The sequence below is a fragment of the Phalacrocorax carbo genome, chromosome 3, assembly GCF_963921805.1.
Source record: "Phalacrocorax carbo chromosome 3, bPhaCar2.1, whole genome shotgun sequence".
Classification (NCBI taxonomy): domain Eukaryota; kingdom Metazoa; phylum Chordata; class Aves; order Suliformes; family Phalacrocoracidae; genus Phalacrocorax; species Phalacrocorax carbo.
Genome location: NC_087515.1, coordinates 61360596 through 61386510, shown reverse-complemented (window position 1 = coordinate 61386510; position 25915 = coordinate 61360596). Strand labels below are relative to the sequence as shown.

The 25915-nt window shown below is 41.5% G+C and overlaps 1 protein-coding gene across 1 annotated transcript; it reads left to right on the top strand.

Annotated features, from left to right (window-relative positions):
* Positions 1 to 1119: 1119 nt before the first annotated feature.
* On the top strand, positions 1120 to 25532 carry TMEM242 (transmembrane protein 242). The gene is made up of 4 exons (XM_064447091.1): positions 1120 to 1365; positions 3133 to 3233; positions 8445 to 8582; positions 24358 to 25532. Exons 1-4 carry the CDS (start codon positions 1227 to 1229, stop codon positions 24454 to 24456), a joined length of 477 nt encoding a protein of 158 aa, XP_064303161.1. The 5' UTR covers positions 1120 to 1226; the 3' UTR covers positions 24457 to 25532.
* Positions 25533 to 25915: the final 383 nt, after the last annotated feature.

Genomic DNA, 25915 nt, shown 5'->3' with positions numbered 1-25915 from the left:
AATATAGAACTTTTACCAGAGGTTTTATTATTATTTGTGGCAAATTCTAATGCTATTCTAAAACACGAACAGGATTTTTCCCTCTTCCCTTTCCTTTTTCCAAAGAAGGGAAGAAGACTAGAAGTCATTTAGGCACTGTCCAGGTTACAAAAATGCACTTAGTGATGATGGGTCAGCTATACAGCGGACATAATGCCTACTTCTTTTGCAATAACTGCTTCTTAACTGTGTAAAATTTTGTTTAACTGACACAGTACATGGACTATTAGGGAACAGTTTTGGATTGGTTTTCAGAAATACCGTGAACAGGAAGTTTCCCAAAATACTAATTTTTTGCCTAGCAACCCAAGCCCCTATAATTAGACCCTTAGATACAGACTATAAGTGATGATAAAAAGGTACAAAGAAGGAAGCTGGGGAAGAAACACTTGTTTTGGACTTATTCACATACTTTGCTTGCTGTTACCGAGTGTTATAAATAACAATATCCTCCACCTGCCTGTACTGAATTGTGGTACGTTAGCATACCCTTTGATAAAGGCACACATTCAGCAGAGCGATAGGCAACGGTACAGCAACTGGTATCTATCAGCAACCGAGAATTACTGTGGTGCAGACATGAAAGAAAACAGGCACGTATGGTTCTCACGGCGTTACTTTGACTCCATTCAGGCAGAATTCAGGTGTATATGAACAACTGTTAACGTAATGTGGGGGTAATGAGAATTTTGAAAAAAAACCCACGTACTTTAGAGCAACACCATTAGTCAAAATATAGCTTAGTAAAATTAATGGGAAGTAAGAATTTCTCCCGTTTCACGTAGCAAAGGCCATGACGCTATCTGCCCCGCAGACTTAAACAAAAACCCCCTTATGTGCCTGCTACAAAAGACACGATTTAAAAGAGGCGTTGACAACTTTTGCCAAGTTTCCCTGCTCCGAGGTCACCGGCGGCGCCTCCGGCGGCTGCTGCGGGGGCGGCCGGCAGCGCCACACCACGGCGCCACCGGCGAGGGAAAGCCCCCGGGGCCCGAGGACGTGCTTCAGCGGCTCACGCCCGCCCCGGGCCGCGGCCTGGCGGCTGCCCCCCGCCCGAACGGGCGGCTGAGGCGGAGGAGGAGGAGGAAGAGAAGGAAGGGCGGCTGCGTGTCCCGGCCCAGCTCCGTTTCCTTCCGGGTTGCGGCCCGCAGCCGCCGCCTCCTCCTCCTGCTCCCGCGCCCTGGGCCATGGGGGCGGCTGCCGGCGCGGACGCCCAGGCGGGGGCAGCGGCGGCGGCTCCGCTGGAGCCCGGGCACGGGCTGCTCCTGCCGCGGGGGGCCGGGAGCCCTGCGGCGGCGTCCCAGGACAAACTCTTCTTAATCAAAGGTGCAGAAAGCTCCTTTCCTCCCCTCCTTTGCCCGCACGGGTCAGGGACGAGCAGCAGCGGCTGCGGCAGCCCCGTCGCCCCTCCCGGCCTGTGCCGCAGAGAGGGCGGAGGCGGCGGGTGGCGGCCGGCAGGACAGCGTGTCCGTGGCCTCCCGTCCGCGGGAGGAGCCGAGGCGTTTGGGGGTGGCCTTGGCCGAGGCTCCGGGACGCAGGGAGGAAGTCCCTACAGCGCCGTCCGCCTTTTCACTCCCTTGCAGCGGTGGCGGTGCCCGTCGCCCCGCAGCCACCGGGGCACGGGGCACGGCGCCTCAGGGCACGGCGCCTCGGGGCACGGCGCGGGCCGCCCCGCCGCTCGCTGCTGGGCGGGATCCCCACTGTGGGCGGCGGGGGGAGCACCGCGCCCAGCCCCAGCCCCGCCGGGGCGCCCTGAGGGGTGGGAGCCAGTGGGGGAGCGGCGGCCGGTGCGGGTTATGGCCGGGCTGCCGGCATCCCCCGGCGGAGGCCGGGGCCGTCCCGCTCTCCCGCCCGGCCGCAGGGTGCCGGGGAAGGCGGGCAGCCCGCTGTCGGGAGGGCGCAAGGGAGCGGGGTCTGTGAGAGCCGCGCCAGTGTAGGGGCACTGATCCCTAACGCCACACGCTTCGCCTGCCCCTTGCGGTGGTTGCCTGCCCCTCCCGAGGAGGCCACGCGTCGAGCTCCTCCTCTGCGGAGAAGTTAATTTATTATTTCTGAAGTCGGGGGTATGATGGTTAGTAGCTCTTGAAATGTAAAATGTAGTGGGCATGCAAAGTTGGGGCAGCACGTGAGGTTTTCCTACTCCCAGGCGGAAGAGGTACTTTGTAGATTTCATTGACACGAGTACAGCAAACTTCCCCATCACAGTGATGGGATAGTTAACTTTTTTCCAAGTGAGACCTAACATAATCACCTTTTGCTTTTCACTTCCTCTTCAGGCCAGTTTTTTAACGACCTAACTGGTATTAGGAAAGGGAAGACAGGCTGGATATCAACAGTTGCAAAGGAAGAGCTTGTAACCCCCTGAAATTTTTTAATTTTAGTATGAATCAGATGGTTTTGTACAGTGCCCTCAGTCTTTGTAACAAGACTTTTTTTCTTAAAAGTGGGCAGGTATGGCTATGTGTGCCTTTGCAAGAACTAGAAGGGATCAAGGGACCCTGAGTGACTTAGGAAACACTCTGAAAGAACTGAAAATTGAGGAATGCTTCCTCTCTTGGGAAGGCTTCCTGCTAGTGTCATTTTCTTTTTTTAAATAGAGCATTAGAACATAAAATGAAGAAAGCTGAAGAACAGCTGTTGCTTATGGAGTGGTCTTCAGAGGTACTGGTGGATTTTCAGGTGGCCATTTGAACTAACAAGTGATGCAACAAAAATAGTTACATCTTTCTGTTAGGGAAGGGTAAGGCATAGCCATAGAACAAGACGATTTTAGTAGCCTAGTGAGAGAAATTTCAAAGTAGAGTGAAAAGGCATCCTGGGATTTAAATGATTTTTGTGTATGTGTGTGGCTTGAAAATACATATACTTACCATTAATTTTCAAAATGCTCTATTTCAAGATATTTTTTTCTTGCTTTCTTGCCATATTGAGTTAATGTAAATAATGTAGACAATGGGGCCTTTCCCTTCAGCATGTGCTGACAGATCTTAATTTTTCAGGCTTTATCTTCAGAACAGGTTTGGGTTTGGGTTTTTTTCCCCTCCCTATAAGAAACAAAATCTTAATTTTTATTTCTTCAACTTTTCTTGGCAGGTGGAATTTTTCTAGGTACCGTTGCTACAGCAGGAATGATAGCAGGTTTTGGCACTACGCTTGCTATGACAAAAAAGAAGAACCCAGACTGGTTCAGTAAGGTTTGTTCCTTTGAAACTATTTTGTAATTGTGATATGCAGGAAATAAGAATGCATCAAATGCTTTATAGAAATGTTGGTGTATGCGGAGTTTGGCTGTACAAAGTTGATGGTAAGAGCGCTAGACTTAATTGAAGTCAATAGGCGTAGGATTGATTTAAAAATCAATTCAGGGTTGGCACTGCTGAATTCTTTAGTACTTGAGATTAGTTGAGATACAGAAAGCTGACACTGTTTGCTGGAATTGTACTGCTGCTATATAATGGAATATAATTGATGATCTGTTTTGATTCTGTGATATGAACACACTTAAGTCATGAGCCTGTTTCACCTCAGTGATCCAACTCACCATGCGGTCTCACAGCGCTACAGTGAATCGGGAAGCAAAGTAACTGCAATAAGGACGGGAATGAGGAGGTAGAAGGCCTGTAAGCTATGGAATATGTAAGTGAAATAATTTAGTCAAAATTTAAGCTTGCTACTCCCTTCCCACCATGTAAGGGGACCGATGAGAGTGAGTAGTGGCTTGGTACTATTGAGATCTGATGGCCAAAAATAATCTGATCTTGCACAATTACTTACAGGCTCCACCTGAGCATTCTGGAGAAAAAAATTGCAGAGCAAAGCCAGCAATTGTACCATGTTGGTATATTAATCTGTAATACAGTATATTTGATTGAAGAATGCGTTTTTCCTCACTAATGCCTTGTTACTACCAAAAAATGTCAAAAATAGTCCCTTAAAATTGATCAGTCACATCTCTACCGAGCCCTTACAATACAACATATATTATAGAAGTTTTTAGGGAGCTGGGAACTGATAAGTTCTGTTTATTTTTAAAATATTAATTCAATAACAATGCAGATCAAGAGAAAAATACCTCTTCCAGTGCACTTTCTGTCAGAGCCTTTGTCTCTGATCACTCACAATCTTCTTTTTGTGGTCAAAGAGCAAGAGATCCTTCCTTTGCCATCCTGTCTTCCTCTGTAGGCTGCTGTGGCATAACTCATTCATTGCCTTTTCAGCAACAATAAACACAGGTTTCTTTTTTTGAAATAGACAAAATAGAAAAGTCCAGGAGAAGTTACTTCACAAGTTATAGAAATATATTACAATACAGAAGTTTTCTCCCTTTTTTAACATTTTTTTTTAAAAAAACAAAAACAACTCCCTTTTTCCTGCGGACTGCTTTTTTTCCAGCTCATGCGTATTCTTGGCTGTCTGAGCTGTCTTGTTATCAGTGTGAAATTTATCAAGAGTGACATTGCATTGACATCCAAGAATATATATGCTGGAAATGGCACCAAGAGATACATACCATTTTATTTTTGCTGAAAACCTGTATCTGCTACTAACTGTGGAAATGAATTACCACAGTTTGCTAGCAAAAATCTGTGATTCCTGAGCCCCTCAACTTAAATATGGCAAAGTGTAGAAAGGTGGTTTTTTTGTCAAGGGACTTGTAGGTGAGCAATTTCAAAAAGGGAAGGCTGGACTTTGAGGATGTCTTAACTGTCTGTAGAGGCTCTCTGCAGTACCAGTGAGGTAAGCAGTTCTGCAGTAGCACTCTTACTTAAATTGATAGTGACTTACTGCAAGTAATTTTCAATAACACATCATGTATAATAACAAAAACGTAACTATGAATAACTACAGATGATTGCATCCGTAGATGTTCGATGCCTAAATATTATTTCTGTCCATGTTTAGGTGAGGCCATAGTTTGACAGGTACTTTAAGTGAACATCAGCCAGTGTTGCTGTTGAAAGAATCAATCCTACCAGCCCTTAGTTTCTGGCAATTCATTCCTGCACCTGTAAAGGCACCAAAACTTGTGGTGCTGGGTTAGTGAGATGATACTGGTTAATTTTTATTTTCTGCGTTAGCTTTTGTCAAGACTGATTTTGTCCAAATCAGCCTTCTGATCCCCTTTACCACAGGACTGCGGTGACTGTGCTGGCACAAGCTTAGGGGAGGGTCCGAAGGAATGAGAATTGATCCTCAGAAATGCAAGACCTATTCTTTCAGCATCTTTGCTGGCTTGTGCCAGGTTCTGTGGCAGTGAAATGGTGATATGCAAGTCAGGCAGAAACAGGAAGCAAACATAATGCAGCCTGGGACAGATTTAAACAGTTTTACGGGAGGAAAAAATAGCAATTTAGAGGGGAAGCTGTAGCACCACAGCATCATGGCTTCATGAATGAATTCAGTCTTCCATGAGGCCCTACTCTCGTAGAGTAGCATCAACATTACTGGCAAGAGACTGTACCTGCTGTACCTCCTCCATGGTAGTGAAGTAAGTGTAAGCGTTTGAGGACCAGCACCCAAACTGACTTGAAACTGAGACTACATAATCCTCTTTAGTGGTGAGCCACTGCAGAGACCTTCAGTGAAGAAATGATTGAGGGGGTGTTGAAATTCAGTGCAGCAGCCTCCCTGTGGTGAGCGTCCGGTTTTACCAGCATTTATCCAGGTGTTTAATTTTGCAATGAGTTAGGTCATACAAAACAGTGAACACCCTGACTACAATCAACCAAAACAGCTGAGCACACCATTGATTTTATGCCCTGCTTCCTTTCAGACACACTTATTCACAAGGGGATAGTTACAGGATTGAGGCCTGTGTCTGAAAAAAACATAGTTTCTCCTCCCACTTTCTGCTTGTATTTTCCAGAAAAAAAAAAAAAAAAAAGAAACATATATTTTGGTAACCAAATCAGCTAATTCTACCCCATATTTTCCTGGTCCAGTTTTTAGAGAGACTCAAGTATTGTTTAATACCTTATTGTTTTAAATTAAAGAGTTGCTTTTTAAAACAAATGTAGGAGCAATAATGAAAACAATCTGTGCCTAGAGTAACAGGTTTGTGAATAAAACTCAGTTCTCTTAAAAATATTCTTTTGCTGGTCACATCTTTTTTTTCCTTGCTACTGCTGTCTTTTTCAATATTTTAGCACTTCATTAATCAGCTTTCTTGATGCTCTGAACTGCATATGTGGTAATCATATAAGAAACTGTCTTGTTTACAGAAATCCTTAACTGTACTTAATACCCTGAGGAATCAGCCTGGAACTGAACACTGTTTGACTGCTGTCAGTAAAGCCAGATCAATTGTTTCTATTGACTACTATTTTTCTGGGGCAATCAAGCATTTAAATAGTATTCAGGTGTTTTGGGTTCTTTTTGGGTTTTTTTGGCCAGCAGTTTTCACAGATAATGACTCCTATTCAAAGATTCTGTGTAGAGGATATTTTCGTCCCTTCATTTCCCATCTTCCAAATGGGAGAAATTTTTCTGCATGTTATTGTATATGGTTAGACTATGGAAGCAGGAAAAATGTCAAAAGTAATCATCAGTGTTTTAAATCTACTCAGAGCAGTCTGCTGGAAGAGTTATGAAAGTTCACTAGCTGTGGTAAGGAGATAATAGGACCTGGTATAATAGCGTGACTAGAGATCTCTCCACTTCATTCTGTGTGCCTGTTATGTGTATGCTTAAAGAGCATTGTTAAGTGAACAGCTTCCACTTTGGGATGTCCAAACCAGAATAAATAAGGATGAAGATATATTTTGCTTGTGCCCTTTGCAAGTGTGTATTTGCCCTTGGATAACTGTGCCTACAGCTAAATCTTAAGGAAAAGCATTAATGCTGAGGGCTGTCTGAAGATTGTGTTAACATTTCAGTAAATACACAGTGAAGAGGAAAAAACTACTGGTGCTGTTTCGCTGACCAAATACCATAGTGACAGATACCACATATGTTTAATTGTATGAAAGAAGAAAGAGAACCTTTTTTTAAAAAAAAAAAAGTATTTTTAAAGCAAGAACACAAAAGATTTTTTTCCCCCGACTTTTTGTGATGAATAGAAAAGTGCAGCTCTTTGGCATGTTTTGGAGGAAAGTTCTTCTGATCCTTCTGCAAGTTAATTTCACTTTTCAGTATTTTAGGCTATAAGTGAAGTAATTCTTTATTGAATATATTTGTGTACCTGCAGTCTCATTTATGTTTACCTCTGAGCAGTAATTGTTTCTTTTTCCCTGAGATACCCAGTAAGTAAGTAGGACTGTTCAGTTGTATAAGGACCATAGATGCCAGTCTTTAACAGTTACCATCTGAAATCTATGTTTCCATGTGAAGAATTGAAGAGTGATCCTTTGGGGGCAAAAAGCCAAGCCCTCTTGCTGACATTTACCACTACGAGCAAGAGGATTATGTCTGTCTTACTGCTGTTGTGGGCTACACAGATTGAAGCTGTCCTATACAAAATAGATACACTAAGGTGGGCGTTGTGAGGTGAGAACAGCTGGCTAACGGTGGGGCTTATGCCCTTGGTAGCTGCAATGTGCATTTACGTGCTGCAACAGAGAAGGTTTCATCGTGGTTGGGACCCCATCATGGCTGAGGCTCCTTTCTTCTTGTCTTGAGGTGGCTTTTCTAAGTGACAGTTTTGTGTTTTCAGGACACGTCTCATGGCAGACTCTTGTGCAGCAGTATCTTAACAAGTGGTTTAAACCACCTACTCTTGTTTCTGACAAAAATGAGGAGTATGGAAACCGCAGAGCATTTTTTCTGTGTTGCCACTTGAACTCTGGAGGGGGATGAATTCAGTGTTGTTGTCTGCTCTTCACAAAATTTTCCTAAATAGTTTCCAGAGCTCCTTATAGTTGCGGCCCCTTGAAATCAGTCTCAGTCACTGTTACAGCCTCTCTGTATCACGCTGAAAGCTATTCAGGTTCCTCCAGCTTCATTATCTGCTGTTTCAGGAGTGCAGATAAAGACCTGTAGGCCAATGGTTGCCCACCACCCTTAATGCCCCAAGGAGTACCAAAGTCAATGATGTACAATTATTGTGTTCTGATGTCCCTGGCCTAAGGGCTTGTGACTAATTTTGATTCACTTTTGTATTTTGACTGGTGGGATAACTGAGTGTTGGATTCTTGTGCCCATGAAACAGTTGACTTCAGCATTTCTGGGTAATAAAAATCATCCCCAGGTGGTACAGGCAACCATGAAAGCTGCTCCTGGTGGGAAGGCAGCTCATCCACCCCCTTGCTTGGCTCTTTGGGTCTGCTGGCAGCTGTAACAGTTTCTGTGGCCACACTAGTAGAGCTGGCAAGTCAGGAAAAATTCTAGATCAGTAAGTTAACTTCTTTAGTTCATATTTCTTCCAATTATCGTTCATTTTTTCTTGATCACTTTATTTCTGTTTCTAGGGGATTACTGCCACAGCTGCGTTACCAGAGAGTGGTTCGTCACTGGCCTTACGAGCCCTAGGATGGGGCTCACTCTATGCATGGTGCGGAGTTGGATTGCTCAGTTTTGCCATCTGGAAGGCCCTGGGTGTGCACAGTGTGAGTGGCAAGTATGATCCCCTCAAATACCATATCTTTCCATGGGTAATGCATCTTTGGGTGGTTTCTCTATACTGCTTCAGCCTAGGAGTTACACTTTCATTCACCACACATAGAGTGGCTAATCAGAGTGTGTGCACACAGGGAAAGCTTTCTTACATCTGCAAAAAAACGGGATGTTGTGGGAGGAGATGATTTTGGGGGAGGAACAGTTTTGTCCTGCTTATGTTTATTTGCACAGATGTTTCAGATTCTTCACAAAAGAGCCAGCGTTCTAATTTAGAGACCAAAATAGTAGCTGCAAACTTTCTATATCCTTTGCTTATTGAATTGAAGGCTATCCCCTGAATCCTATCTTTAGAGCAATCCATTTATTTATCCAAGTTCCATTTTTTGCATCAGGACGCTGGGGACATAAGAAAAACTCAGAGGAAACCAGCTTGCTTTCTAGTGCATTTCTGGAAGGGACGAGAGGGCAGAAGATTGAGTTTTATGTGCAGTAGAGCAGTGGTCCATGACATGCCATGTCAAGGCAAAAAAAAAAAACCGTGGGAAGCATCTGTATGTCCCAAGGGGCTAAGGGTATATTTAGTAAGTTGCTTATGTTCCAGAGTTTCAAGAGTGTGGAGTGTGAACGCTAAAGTTCATGTAAGCATTTTTGTTTGCCCCTAGTAATGAACCATGACTTAAGAGTCCCCTGCAGCTACAAGTTTGGCAGAACTGTCTGCATGCTCTTTAGGACTGGAACAAATAGACTACCTTTACCTTCTAAGGCAAATTATTTATATATTCAGCAAAGCGTCTCCCAAAACTAAAAAGAAGAAGATACTGCTCCATCCCAGTACTGTTCTAGTTAATATCTTTATTCAAGTTCTCACTTCTTGTCTACTCTGCTGATGTATTCTCTGGTCAAGATTTGGTTCCCAACATACAGCACTACACAATCCCTTATTCCTTAGTTTCCAATCTTGATTCTCAAAAGGAGCCAGTAATGGGAGGCAGAACACCAAAAAAGCATAGCAGGACGCAGGAGACATCTAATTTTCTTTAAACTCAAGTTGTCCTTGGGAAACTATAGTGGAATGGCAGAGAAGGGGGAGGAAGAATGGACGTACCAGTTCATACTCTCTGCATGCTGAGTTACAACCGTCCGCTCAGTTTACTGTCAGTTACATCATCAGCCAAAAGTACTCATTTCAGACTCTGCTGCCAATTCTTATTTTCATTCTGTCGGAGTACTTCTGGTCCTGCTGAAGGGACAGCAGGCTCTGACCCTAGTCTGCAATTTATGGTATCTGTTTCTCCATAAGCTTAATTTTTACTTCCTTGAGAAGTACTGGCCTAGACCCACAGTTGCCTGCTTTCCTTGTGAGGCTGCTTTCCTTGGGACTGCCTGACAAGGAGCAACCACATGAGCTTGAGACGGCCAGTCCCCAGGATGTGTACAGGGTCTGATGGGGGCTTCTGGCTACCCGACAGCAGTAGCTCTTGTGTCAGAAGCGTACAGCACAGTGCAGGGCATTTTAGAGACTTGCTGAGCATTCGTAGTCAGAAAGCTGCACCTTATTATATTCTGTGTTGTGGTAGTGTTGAAAGCAAGTGGGGGAAACTGTATCCTAAGAGGCTCTTGCAAATGCCTGTTGGTATTAGTTTCAGTTATGGTGTGCTTGTGTTTCACTGTATTGCACAGTGAGAACTGCAGACACTGAAGGAAGCAGATTTCTGTCAAGAGACTGTGTCTGCGCATGATTTTGAACAGCTCTCTCCCTGCTCTCCACTGACATATTTATTGCGTTCACTATTGGCTTCTAAATTCCCACTGCAAAGGGAAACATGTACAACAGTGCTATTCATTACTGCAGAATCCAAAATCAGCATTTTTAAATTTCGTGTCACACACTTCTTTTTCCTGTTACACTATAAATCTGTTAAAATCAAATAGATACCTATTTAAAATTGCTGGAGGTACAAAAGCAGAAGTGTGTTAAAAATTAAATATTGTGATGAGAGGAGGTTCATTAGCATTAAAAATATATTTCTCAAATAAAATAACCTCGAATAATTAACCTGTGATTTTTGATTGCTGTTGACGCTTTTTGCATATTACTTTAACTTAACACTCACTGTTGAAAGATTTTTGTGCTTAAATATATTTTTCCTGAACAGTTGAGATTAAATAAGGGTTTAAATAAGATGGCTGGTACAATATTATTTCTGGACTCCTAAACATATGCTCATTTTAAGGGGGGCCTGTTTATTTTCCTATTTCAGGGGAACATGGTCATACTCTTGAAAAATCTTAATTGCTATTGTAAGCAGAGATACTAGATGAACAGTCAGTTAAAATACTTATTTTAAAAAACACATATTAGATGCATATGTTGTGTCTAATAATTATTAGGTAGCCACAAAAATAAAGTTTAATTTGTGGGAAACTATTTACTGAAGTTATCGCTGAGTGAAATAAATTTTCTTTCCACATAAACTGCTCAGACCATGGAAGGCACCATAGATTTTACACTATGCTCAACATTTTCAAATTAATATTTTAATTTCAGTTAAACATCTTAAAAATATATTCTCACAGATTTTTCTGAATAAAAACGTCTTGAGTCTTCACTGCCGTTGAGTGCTGCGAGTTCAGTTGCTCTGTGGTACACGCAGGTTCCCAGAACCTGCAGAAGTTCAAGTTACAGTTTCAAACCTAGCATCAGGTATCAAGATTTGAAAACTATGAACTTAAGGCAGACTTTTGCCTCTGAAAGTACTATGCTATACGTGACCTGAGGCTTGACTCATTTTCATGCCAGGAATTTGTGTGAACTTAATAACTAAAGCTTTGGCAGCTAGACAAAGAGAAGTTCTGCCCCGTCCTCTTCACCTTACTGCCTTTAACACTAACCAGCTGCCTTTCGGACCTGCTAATTAGTGATCCAGCCTTGCTGGGCCACAGCTTGTTTTGTTTAAGAGCTACTGGTAATATTGATAATGCTACTGACAGCTGACATAGTCTCTTAAGACTATATTATATAATATATCTTTTTAATATAGATATTACATTGTTAAGCATAATAAAATTGATTGTTTCATTTACAAAAAATGTAGATGTTTCATTTAGCAAACAAGAAAGCTGCCTCTGTCACACATTGGAGTATGTTACCTCCAGTGCTTTTTCAAATCTATTGCCAGCTCTGTCCCTGTGACTGTCTTGGTGGGATCTTAACAAATAAAGGGCTTCCCTTCACTTGAAGAGTTTGGAGGGGAGTTCCAAGTCAAGTAAAACTTAGTTGCTAAGTGCTGTTTAATGTGTCGTGTTGTCTCCAGGAGTAAAATACAAGAAGTCACAGTGGAAAATCAGATGTGATGGGTTGGCAGGAATCACACCAAAAGGAATAAGAGAGCTAGGAGATCTCGAAGTGTAGCTGGCTTGGCCAGGAAATCTATTTCATGGCAAGTTGGACGTGAGCCAACAGTGTACCCTGGCAGCCAAGAGGGCCAACCCTGTCTCGGGGTGCATCAAGCCCTGCATTGCAGCCAGTTGAGGGAGGTGATTGTCCCGCTCTGCTCTGTGCTGGCACGGCCTCACCTCAAGTGCTGTGTGCAGTTTTGGATGCCACAGTATATTAAGGTTATAAAGTTACTAGAGAGTGTCCAAAGGAGGGCCATGAAGTTCGTGAAGGGTTTAGAGAAACTACATGAGGAGTGGCTAAAGTCACTTGGTTTGTTCAGCCTGGAGAAGAGGAGACTGAGGGGAGACCTCATTGTGGTCTGCAGCTTCCTCACAAGAGGACGAGGAGGGGCAGGCGCTGATCTCTTCTTTCCGGTGACCAATGATAGGACTTGAGGGAATGACAGGAAGATGTGCTGGGATGGTTTAAATTGGATGTTAGGAAGAGGTTCTTCACCTGGAGGGTGGTGGAGCACTGGAACAGGCTCCCCAGGGAGGCAGTCATGGCACCAAGCCTGATGATATTCAAGAAGTGTTTGGACAATGCCCTCAGAGACATGCTGTGAATTTTGGGGTTGTCCTGTGCAGGGACAGGAGTTGGATTTGATGATCCTTGTGGGTCCCTTCCAACTCAGGACATTCTATGAGCAGTTGAGCAGTTTCACTCCTGAGTGGCCAGCCTGCGGAGACGGCTGAAGTTTGTGCACACCAGAGCTTGTGCTCTTTGGTGAATTTGGAGAAGCACAGCGGACAACACGCTCAGAGCTCTTTGTGCTTTGAACTCCGCTCACGTTAGCCATGCACTGATTTGAAACGATGGACTATTCCATCGGTGTGACTGAATTGTCCTAATCCTTACGCCAGCATACCCACTAAATCTGTTGTCAGCGTACTTGCGCCGATGGGAAGAGGCGGTGGGTGCCTCCCGCGCACCTGAGAGGGTAGAACCAGAACAGCAGGGCTATGATTTGTGGTTTGTAGCGGTGTGTGTCGGGGTAACCTGTATCGTTTCCCTCAGCTGCCAAGCGCCGGTCGGTTGTTTCCCCCGGGGTAAAGCCGGTTGTGCCCGGCGGGGCGGGGCGGGGCGGGGCGGGGCCCTGCTGCGCCGCAGCGACACCTGCTGGCGCCGGCGGGAATCGCGGCACCGGCGCGCGGCGCCCGCCGTTTTTCGCACGGAGGGAAGGAGGGTTTTACCCGTCTCCTCACGACCCGTTTGTTTAAACCAGCACTGCAGAAGCGGCAAAGGGTGGTGCCGTTCGCTACAGCCCGGAGGAGTCGTTTCACTTGGGTGTCGTTGCCAAAACGCTGTGATTTTTAATGTTCGGGGACGTGTTTCCTATGAGCATGAATTATCAATGGGACAGTGAGCGATTGATAAAAATATGTATTGCTCGAAGCTTTGTGACTGTTTAAATTATCTTGTCATCACTTACAAAGTCAGAGATGAAAAGACAAGAGCAAACTGGCGCGATATTCCCTTGATGAGTTGTAATTGCTGTAATTAATCGGTGTCCGTCATTCTGAAGCAGCGTCGTGATTGCTCAGCAGTTTGTGTCCTGGAAGGAAACCGAAGCCACGGTTCAGGATGCCTCGTCCTTACACCTTCTGAGACAGCCTGTGTTTGCTGTAGAAGCAAGCTGTTGCTAAAATCTGTTCCAGACACTGAGGTGATGTGCCAGATTTGGTGATATCAGATTTTTATTTAATCTTTGTGGTTTATTGGTTCTTAAAACAGTGCTGTGACAATGCCTACTTCCAGCTCTTAAATGGCTTTATTGTTAAAGGTGGTTCCCTGCAGCTTTACAGACTGCTGCTTTTTATGCCAGCATGAAAACCCAGGGGTGAGAGTAAGTAACTGATCTTTATATCTTGGTAAGGGATATAAAAGATTTTATGCTGTCTCAGGTCGGGCTGTTAATATCCCCTGACTGCAGTTACCGCTGTTGTAATCTGAGGGCAGGTTGGTAAGTAATAAACCATACTAAATCTCAGTCAACTCTTATCCCTAAATGGAGAAGTGATGGATCACTGAGGACTTGGTTTGATAATGGTTTAAGTTCTATTTTTCTATAATGTAAAAGAGAAATCTTCATTTTCAGAACCTAGGAGATGTGGTTATCTAGTTTTATATTGTACCTTTTGCAGAAAATAACCAGCCTTCAGTAACAGACTTTTTAAACTTGCTTCCTGCAATCTCTTAGGAAAATATTTGAGGTCAGTCCACCTTTGATTATCTCCAGGCATAGAAGCTCTGTCTGTATTAGCAAGGATCATCAACCAGCAGCATCAGGGCACTGAAGCAATCGGGGTCTGAGGACCTGACATCTACAACCATTCCAGGGGATTTTAAAATTTGGACTGACTGGCCTTAAAACCTGGCCTTGCCCCGTGGCTTGAATGCCTGTTTGCAGCCAGAGTATGTTACGTGTGCTCCTAGAATGCATCTTCAGTTTTGTGTCACCCTAAAGACACCCAGTTCATGCATTTTGAGACTGTTCAGCAGTACACAAACTGATGCCCACGGACAACTGGGAGATGTGCTTCCAAAGAGCACTCCTGATCTGAACCCGGGGCTCACCCAGACACACTCACAGCCTTCCTCTCTCAGGCACTTTACAAAATAGAAGGACATGTGCAATGATAAACACAGGCTTAACAATTGATATCTGGCTGGGAACAAAATGGCACCACCTTTTTTAACAAGTATATTTGCTTTTTAACAGCTTCCACATCATGGCTTGCAACCTCAGAACCCTGTACCTGCCTCCTCCTGGTGCAGTGGGCTGGCTGTTTCCTCATGCAAAACAGAAGTATTGAAACAAATTTTGTATAAAAGAATGAGTTTGACCAATTTATCATTTTTTTTTAAAGTTGCATAGGAGTTCAAACATCTTATTTCAACATTCTCCATATGAAATGCTCGATGAAGTTTTAAATTTTCAATTGAAGAATAAATGGTGTTTTACTCAGTAAAAATTTTTGAATGTAAAAAGTTCAAAATTATCTTAAATCCCCTGTTTTTACAGTTGACCTAAATGAGTATTTTTGTGGAAGTTTCAAAAAACGAAACCTTTCTTATTTTATTTACCTATTATACAGGTGTTATGATCCACCACACCTTTTTGTTGCTTGGAAAAATGTTAGTTTCACAATTTTCTGGAAACTACAGTTGAGTTGTAAACCCTTGTTTTAAATAAGCTATAGAATATTTGACAGGTATTAAAACAGACCTATGAACACTCAGTGTTCTTTTTTTTCTTTTTTTTTAAGCCAATCAGCTATTGTGAGCCTTCTTTTAAAAGCAGAACAATACCCTCAGCCCTTGTAGACTGAAGCATGCAACAATTAAGAAACAAGATAAATCATGTTTTAAAAGCCCTTTTGTTCTTCGTACCCTCAATAAATTAGGTTTTATTTCCTCAGAAATAAAAGCATTCTTTCTCCCATAGGAAAAGGGCCAGGATGATTCATATGTAGGTTTGTGAGATTCTGATTGTTGCTTCCACATCTGTTCCATGGAAAGGTGGAAAAATAGTGAGAAGAATTGCCTAGTAATTTGTGACTAATATAGTTATAAAATATTAGTTTACTATTTTTATGGTGACTCCTAATGAAATATCCTCGTTTTCATGGATCTTAACTTTTAAAATATTAACAGTCTAAAACAATTGCACAGCTGTGAAGAGACATCTAAAACAATTAAAAGCAATGCAGAGACTATATGTTTGCTGTGGTTTTGTTGGTAAGGACATTTCCTAGGCGGGCTGCATTGCTCTAGAGGAAATCTAAATCCTCTAAATCACCATTTTAAGCATAAAAATAATAACATTAACATTCCCTCGCTTGTTTTGAGACATATTTGATATAATGTTGTGAGACTACAGTCGTAGGTACAGTATAAATACAAAGGAGTATTGGCTTTAAGGATGGATTAATTTAAGAAATAAAATGAGAACATGGAGGCATAATCTTCAAAAACTATTTGGCTTGGCATCTGTAAATAGCACTAAGATCTATAGGTCTCAACCAAGTATGGGCATATTGCAGTGGCTGAAACTTTTATGCTATTGCGTAAATGAACAAAGGTTGCTGTAAAAGCAGTAGATCTCCTAGAATCACTCTAGAGTCTTCCTAGATTTTTTTATTGTTATGAGTTTTTAATTAGAGTTGTATTTAATCCTCACCTAAGTATTATTCATGAAGCTTCTATTTCTTACCATAAATAAAAACATCTTGCCATTAATAGACATACCTTTTCCTTGCTATTTCATGATCATATATCTCAATATAAATAAAATCTGTCCAGTTCATTTAATGTTCTTTTACTTCCTGAATACTTATTTAAATTCAAGCTCTTAGAAAGAAGATGGAGTGCCGGTACAAGTTAGCACTTCCTCCTCCTGTTTATACAGCGTTTTTCTGCACTGCTTATATTGCCTCATTAGTTTGGTGTGGAGAAGACCTGCCTCCACACATATGTACTGCTAGTATTTTATCCAAGAAGTAAAAAAAAAAGTAACCTATGAACTTCACTGTAAACTTGATAAGGCAGAATGCTTATTCAAGGAATATGATCATCATTTTCCTACTGGAAAGCTGCTACATCTGCTTTTTGAATAGGGACAGCTGTAAGTAAGTACTTCAAAAATACGGGGAGGCTGTAACTGTAGCTGTCTTGAGGAATTACTCTGCTGTGTCTTGGAAGAGACTCGTAGCTGTTGGCTGCCACCAGCCTGTTAAGAAACTAGAAGAACTAAAAAAAAAGTTCAGCCTTTGATCTGAAATTGCCTCTGTGGAGCAGTTCCACATCGCCTTAAGTGGATGAGTGGATTGATCCACTTCTCAGCTGCACATAACTGAACTATACGTGAACAACTAAAATCTGAATAAAAGCTTATCTCATAGGTGTGAATTATTTGTGCTATGTCTTGGTTGCATGAGATCCTCCTGTGCTTCGTTAAGTGTGCTGGTGTAGCCATGCTTGTCTTGCCCTTCTGTGGTCCAGGACCCCGCTGCTCTGCTTGCCTGGAGGCACCCAGCCGATGCTGCCTGGCTCTGGGTGTCACGCTGGCTCTGCCAGGTTTCCTGCACAGAATTCAGCCCCGGTCATGGCGTCGAGGCTTATGTGTCACTGAAGAGTTTTGGGTTTGTGCTGGCTCTTTTCCCAGCCATGAATCTCACTTGTGGATGATACGTATCATGAATTCCTGGACATATAGAGGAAAAAGAATACTCAGGTTGCCCTTTTTAGGAGCCACCTGCTTGCAGACAATTCATGTTTTTACTTTAATTCAGAAATCCAAATTACAGCGCAGAAGAGCTTACAGAGTTGGGATGCTCATCCTGAGATTTTTGGGGCCATTAACTAACTTGCTTTATAAAATTAGATATTTAACTATTTTAAATTTTAAATTACTTCAATATGAATTTTTCAAATTGCCCAGGGTGACTAAGGAGTAATGACTAACGCACCATAATAGACTAATCATGTGGATGTCCTTTCCAGGCACCCAGATCTGTAAGGAAGATTCTGCAGAAATAAATGGCATGTTCCTCAGTGATTTCAAAAGTATTTCACTCAATTTTTTCTGCATGGCATGAAAGGCTTTTGTAACAAGGTGGTTTAATCCAAATTTTGTACCATTACTTTTATTTTGAAGCCTGATGCAGCATCACAGAAATCAAAGAGAATAGGCTTGAGAATAAGATGCTGAATTAGTCTACTCTGAGGTATCATCTACTACAAAGAATTAAGTCCCTGGTGTTTTATTTCAGAAAGATCAACATGGAAATGTATAAAATTTTGAAGGATACTCCTATATCTCTGAACCCAAGGAAGTTGCCTTTTTTTACCATATTGTGGTTTACAAAATTACTGTCTGGGTGTATATGAATTATTAGCTGTCTTTCCCATTGATCATCATTAGCTAACCACTTCCTTTTTTTTTTGTATTCAAAATAACCTAGCCTTAAACTAGAACAGTTTTGTTTTCTTTAGGCTTTTCTACTGAAATGGCATCTTCTTCCTTGTACGATAGACATATAGAAAGATACTTTCAGGCTACCCTGAATTAACAATCCCACTTTTGGGAGCTAAGTAACATTCACACAGAAATTAAACCAGCCAAAGTTGGGGTAGTAAAACATGTTTGTGATGTCGACCGCCTATCTTCTCGTTTGTGAGATGCAGTCATTTATTGAGTGACATGGCTGCTGCACGCTTGGAAAAGTAACATGAGAAAAGTATTTCATGTGTTTTATCTCTTCATGTGACCCAGTCATTGGAAGAGAGACAGCCTAACCCTTGTGACAGCTCTCAGTAGTTCACCAGTAATTTGAGAGGGAATATGTAGCAGCCGTGGGAGGCTGCTACATAATATAATGGCTTGGGAACTGTGACGGCTTCGTTCTAAACCGTGATGATCCTCTTCCCCTCTCCCTGTAAAGTTCACTTAGGTTATTTTCATGTTAGTTTTCTTTTAAAAAGCACAGGCTGTGTTTTATCCAATTACACAGGATTTGCAGAGGTAGGTTTCTGGAAAATACTGCCACATTGCAGAACAAGTAAATCTAATTTTAAAGTTGAGCAATACGCATTTACGGTAGTCCTGCAAGGAGCAGGGAACTGGACTCAATGATCCTTATGGGTCCCTTCCAACTTGAGATAGTCTATGATTCCATGATTCTATGTGTTTAATTTTAGGCATTGTAAATGGCCCTCTGATTTCCAAGAGAGTACTTAACACTACATAAGGTTAAGCATGTGTGTAAGTCTCCATGGCGTAGGGGGTTAATATAAGCTCTTGGCTTCTCTAGATGGTTTGACAAAATTCTGCTGCAGCTTTTCTCTGTGCAAGCCTGAAATGCTGGAAACAGCAAACAGGTTGTGAACAGTGCACTATGACCCTACAGCGTAAGAGAGTTAACTATTAGGATGTATACTGCCAGGATTGACCCTCTGAGGGCTATTTTCATAGGCCTTAGTTCTGAATAATCCGAACATTCACAGTGCCTTTGCCAATGAAGTGTAAGGTCTGAGAATGTGAACGAGGGCTCTATAGTCCATGCTGATTTTAGAGGTCAGCGTGCAAGCTGGCACAGGGCGACCCGCAGTGAATGCCCCATTTTACAGTGAGTATCAGAGAATCACCTTCAGCCAGCAGGCAGGCTGCTCTGCTCTTCAAGTACTGTAAGGGCTCAGCACTTGCCATTTTCTGCAAATAACTTGCTATTTCTGTATGTGGACCTTGGTAAGCATTTGCTAACAAGGGCAACAGCAATCATTTTAAGATTTGGGAAAAGATGGCAAGAACAATCCTCTCTGATGCTCTTAAATCCAGGGCAGCCTGCGTCATCTTCATGCCTTGTGAAACGAAGGGTGGCTGAGGAGACCGCAGGGCATATACATGCTATATTCTGCTGCCAGTCGATATTCCAGCTCAGGGCGTCTAACCTCATTTCACTTGGAAGCTAATGTAAGCAGTTCTTACTGGTATGAGCACTAAAATAGGGGACTAATAATTCCTAGAATCTGGGTTGGCCTATTACGAATGTCAGACATTAAAGAGAACATTTCTTCGTGAAACTTTCATTCTAGGATTCAGATAGACTCTTTTAGCCCCTCTTCCATTAATTTAAATATGAACGGCCACGTAAGTGCTCTCAGTAATAGTGCTATCCCAATTTTTGTGTGACATTCTGTCAATGATGTACATTAAGAAGAGATTATTAAATGGAAGATGCTTTTAGGTCCCCATATTTTTGCCACCTGAGGCAGGATCATTAGGTTAAGATAAGAAAATAACAGTGATCTGTAGCTATTACACATTATTTAATGCAGTAAGGTAGATGATATCCATTTAGAAAGAAGCCTGACAGTCAGAGGTGGAACAGTTACTGTAATTTATTTGGCAGGAAAAAACAGCATCAAGCTTTGCAATATCTGTGATAAAAAGTATAAAATTCACTTGAGTGAAATTCATTTCAGAGCGTTGCCTCCAGGAGCAGAGCATGCTGGAACGTTAAATCAAGAAATGTGTTACAAATTGTTCATGTGCCACTAGGTTCAGAAGCAGCAGTTGAGAGAGTGGCCTGTGATACTGAAGGCAGCAGAAAGAGGTAAAATACATTCAGCTTTTAGTGCTCAGTTTACTGCACTATTAATTGAAGACATTATCACAGTTGAACCGAGTACCCCAGTGTCAGTGTGGCTGACAATAATAAAGAGGCAGCCACTTCAATGAATTATTTCAAAACATTCCAGTACTTAGTACATAGCACATTAGCTTTCATAATTAAATTAATGCCTTTTGATTTGAGACCACTGGCATGTGTATTGTGGAATCTGGAGGAAATACAGGAGAAGATTTCCAGGGAGGGAGAGTGGGGAGAAGAGACACTGCCCCCCCCGAGTGGCATGCCTACTAAGAATAAAAGGCAAGGCAAGACACGGATTTCTAATTGCAGCATTTCCCTCATCAAGAAGTACACTTGTCCCCTGAGGTAAAGACAAGGTCCCAATTCTTGCACCTCAAGCATGCAGTAGTAATAGAACATAAGGCTAGATTTGTCATCTTCACACAAAGCTCTTGGCCCTGCAGGAGGTGACTGGACACTGGTAAGCCCAGTTTGTTGAAGGACAGCTAATTTACATGTGTAGTGAACAGATATTACCTTCACTACAAGGATCCGCTAAAGTTGCAATGGGCCTGGTACGATACTGTCAATCAAATGCAAGCAAGAACAACCCCAAGGCCAGCGTGAGTTACTTTGGAGGCCAAATTTAGTCCTAAATATATAAACGTATTAAATAGAGTTTGGCCAGCCAAGGCCCAGGATATTGAGCTGATAGTCTCTGACTGAAACAAGTCGCAGCCTAAAATTTGGTACTGGATCAGTTCATAAGCAGGCTGACATTGTCACTAGGAGAGAAGGGATAGGAACTTCGGATGTGGTTTCCATGGTTATTTACGTCTGTATACAGTTTCCAATACAGCAGAGAATAGTTATTTTTCAGTCTTCTCCATGCTTTTCGGCAGTGTGGGCAGTGAGCTTTAGAGGAGCGCTGAGTGCAGGGAGGACAGTGGCCAGGAATTGGAAGTACGTTCAGGAGAGCAGCAAGCACAAATGTGGAAGTGGAGGAGGAAACTCCGAAGCTGGTGTTATTAGTGGAACAGAAGAGAAAGGGGAGATACCTTAGAAGTCCAGATCAAAGCCCTAATGAAATACTGTACTGCACTTTCTTACTGGAGGAGAGGGAGGCAGGGAAAATAGAAGTCTGTGACTAGTACGAGTTACAGTGTGTAATGTAACCAGTTAATGTTACCAGTGAGAACTCAAAAACTGTTGTGGAGAGAAATAATAGGGCACGGTATCTTTTAAGTTATATAGAAATGAAAACTTATAGTAAGAGTTAGTAGCAGTGACATTTGTATTGTGAAGAAATTGGCCCCGTTTGGACATACTGTGAAGACATTATGTGTTAGCGAGGCCCATGCCAGTCGCTGTAGATAATGTCCTCAAATAGCTGTCAACCTAAAGCATGACATTGAGAAGACAAAGTACCGTGCTCATCAGCTTGGCATTATGATTTATTAAAATAGCTTGCTGTCCAGGAAACACAAAGGAAGAAAGTTTGTGGAAAAATATAAAACATGGACAAAGTTGTAACTGCAATGAAAAACTATTTTTGTGCAGAGGGGGCTTGGTGAAAAGGGCATAGATGCTGGTGAGAGAGGAAGTGGTAAGTGAGACATTGAGTCTGGCATCACTTGCAAAGTGGTTTTACAAATAAGCATCAAAATCTCAGAAGGCAAGGCTGAGAAAATTTCTCAGGGAGTCTTAAAAGCAGAAGAAAGACATTGAATATTTCAGATTTGGTCCATGCGTTAAGGAAAAATTGCTTTTCTGGGAAATGAGTTAGTTTTACCTGCTGAATATAAATTAGCATTCTAAGGGGAGAAAAATCTGAATATTCTTAAATCTACAGCTGCTAGCAGTGTTTTAGTACTTTCTAAATAAATACCTTTTTTCTTTCAGAACAGAGCTGTAGTGTTTTATTTCCCAGACAGATTGCTTTTTGCATTTGAGGGTTAGGGTTTGGCATGTTAGTAATTATAAGGTAGCTGTTAGAGTGGGGAAGCACTATAGTCTTCTGAATGTCTCCCTCACCCATCATCCTCTTTTTGGAGGCTTTATATAACTGCTTTTAATTTCCCTTTGGTTTTGTGTGTCTTCAGCAGAGTAATGGAGGTGTCCTGTAGGGCTTATGAGTGCGTCGTTTAAATTTGGCACTAAAAGGAATTTAAAAGTCTGAGTTTAGAAACAGCCAAAAAGTCCTCATTGCAGCAGAACATTAGCAGGTCTAAAATGTTTTATTTCCAGTTACACCAACTGAGCTACAGCAGTTTACATCAGGTTAGGATCTGACCATTCCTGTGTTACCAAACACCCAGATAATACCCAGAGTGAGATGAAAGAGTACAAGAGTTGGTTCACTCTTTAGGAAGTAAAAAATGCTATGTAGATTTAATACTTTCTGCACATCAGAGAACTGGGGAAAGATAATTACAGAGGACTGGAAAAATCAGCTAAGCCAAAGCTCCTAAAGCATTTCCTACCTTACATACTTGTATTTAATTGTCAGCAGTTGTTTAATGCAATTTGGGCTGTTCCCCTACATCAGCTCTGATACTGGTGTTGATTGTTCTTTGAAATATTGTCTATGAGAACTTTTCAGTTTTAAATAAGAAGCAAAAATATTAGTTTAGGAACGATTGTGGGTGAATGCCAAGATTTTAAAAAAACGAACAAATAATTAATCGAAACAGCTATCTGATCAGAATAAAATATAAAGCAGACTTTAGTGAATTAGCTTTTACATAATAACACAATCAGGATAAAACAAAAAGGATAACTTGGCTCTGAATTTTCCTCCTACTTTATATAACAAGTATTTTTACTTTATTATCAGTACCCAGGAATTTTGACACAAAAACTTGAGTTCTAAAATGCATTCATCCATCATAGTTAGTTATTGTCTTAGCAAAGGATTGGTAATTTCTTGGTAAATTGTTTCATTCCTTGTATCAGCTGTAACTTGAATAATTGCATTCCAGCAACATTTCTCTGTAGAAGTAGCAGTTATTTGTCAGAATTATTCATACGCAGAAGGACTTGAAGAGAAATGGCCCAAAGGTATTTGTAAAAAAACCTGATGACCCATAACACGCAAAATGTGGGCATATTAGAGAAGATGCCTGTGCGGCTGTTTAGAATATCTAGATTTCCTGGAACCTCTCCGTGGAACATACTGCCTGAGACAGCATTTGGTCTTCAAGAGGTCACTGCATCCAGTGCTTGAATAGCACATCCTGTCTTGTCTGCGTGAATGTCATAGATTCTGTAGAGCTTCCTAAAATAGCAGTCCAAAACCTCCCCTGTACATCCTGCTGTTTGTGTAGCAGGATTTTCACTGATTTGATTTTTCCATGCCTATCCTTTAAAAATATATTCTATGTCAAAATATATGTAAAAATCTTGGAAGAAAGCAAGCCGCTAAATCTAAATATTACCTTCAAACGGAAGTGATTTTTAATGAAATTAAATCTCCATTCTGGCCTGCCAGGACTATCGAATCAGACATTGCTGATAAAATGTTCATCATAAATATAGATTTGGCAATTGGTATTAATGTATTGATACCCATAATATAAAACTCGCAAGCTTCCTCTTTCACAACATTTTAATTTAACAACAGTGATAGAAAAGCTTGGTGCTATATATGATTATGAATCTTGTTTTCCTTCCTACTAATGTATAAATCTGAAGGAGTCTTTGTTTTGTCACCTCTGTCCCTATGGTGGGATAAACCTAACTTGTCAGAGCTGACCAGTATTTTTTCTTTAATCCTTGTTGTAAAATCCTTGAACAGACCTACTGGGCCTTTAATCTGTTTCAAGTGTAGAAAAAGTCACTGCAGTCAAAATATAGGCGTGTTCTGTGGATGTAATTTTCCTTCAAACAAAAACATCTTAAATGTGTGTGTATATAGTAGTTCATATAGCAGCGGTGAATCATTCAGGCAAGTGGTCCAAATGAGGCACCCCAGTGTGGTGCTTTAGGAGGGGGGATTGTTGTGGGTCCCTTCATAATTTTTTTCACTTTGTTAATTGAACACTTTCTTAATTTTCTGTTACTTCTAAATTCTTTTTACCTCTTCTTTTCCTCACACAGTTTATTTTGTGGAATAAGCCCAGGGTTCATGGTGCAACTGTATTTGCTGCTTATTAAGAGTTAACTGATTTTATTTTTTAATCTCTTTTACAGATGAAAGAATTCCGAACTAAAATGCAGTCAATGTTTCCAGCAATTCCTAAAAATAGTGAGTCCAGTGTTGAATGGGAAGACTTACTGAAATCCAAGTGAAAGAGCCATTTGGAGATGTCTCCCTCAGCAAGAGCAGGAGCGGAAGGTGGAAGGAGCAGGTGTGTCCCATCTGAAAAATAGAGAAAGCTCAGACTGAGCAAGTTACTGAGTTCACTGAACCTGAGGATGCCAGTTAACATCTATCAGCAAGGGAATGAAAAGCAAAACAAAGTAAAATGATTTATATTGTACTTTTCAGCGTGCTTGGTATAGTTGAATCCAGCTTTAAAAAAGACTCTCTCTTATGAAGATTTAAAGAAGAAACCGATCTTCAGCAGTAAATAAGGACAAAGCCCCAATAAACTCTTATCCCATCTTGTGTCTTAAGAGGAACTTCAGGAAATTTCTCTAGGAAACAAGGAGCGGTACTTTCAGTGACGTTTAGGTGTCCCATTAGGAACATAACCATCAAGTCAGTCACAACAGATCTGTTACTGAGCCTGAAGGTAAATAGTACAGTGCACTCTTCTAAAATTAAAGGAGATATTTAAATTTGCGACAGAGAAAGTATCTAAACCAAACTATTTTTGTATGTCTGAAGGTGAAGTTTAAAACATCCCATATGCAAGTAGTGACCTACTCTATCTCGGAAGAGATCTCTACAAAGTGCACTGTGTTTTCCAGATCAGCTTTTTTTTTGGGGATCCCACAGTAGTGAATCTGATAGGCTGCATAAAAGTCTCTACTGTATTTGTATAGCAATTTAAGTTGTAAGTAAGAAGGTGTAAAATAGTGAGACACCCAGTCTGCCTACACAAATATTTTCAGCTAGGAAAGTGTATAGGCAGGGCTGGGTTTTTTGTATTTCAGTGGTTCCTGTGGCTCTTCTACCAGGAGAAGCAATGTGACATTTCCCACACTGCAGTAATCTCACGAAGTGTGGGCGTAAGCTGGGAAGAATAATGTCTTATTCAAACATTGTATTTGCAGAACTGTAGATCTGTAAAAATGCAGAAATAAAAAAAAGTGCTATCAGTGAACAATCCTTTGTTGAATACTCAATTATCAGTTCTTTTTTTAATTGCACACAGTCCAATTAGTCAGTGTCAGATTTAATAAAGTCCTCTTAAAACCTGTCTTTTGTGATTAAGTCTTTATATTCCTAGGAAAGAATATAAAAAAAGCTTTAAATGTCATGAAACATGACAGCACTAAAATAATATCTTTAAAGTAATTGAAGTGTAATAGTTGACATATTTTCCATAGCTTGATGCTTGGAATCCAATATTAAATTGTGGTGAATACTGCCATCGTATGCACATGAAAAATGGTACTATGTTCATATTTCTGTTAGTTTGTGTGCACGGTGATGCCTGTATTGCCCATGCTTATGCATATGAGTGCTGAGTTACCAAGTTTAACAAGTAGGCACGTCATTAAAACTGCTCAAGTGCTAAACTGAAGTAAATAAATGCAAATCGCATGATGTCCTTAAGGTTGCTTACCTCTAGTTTGTAAG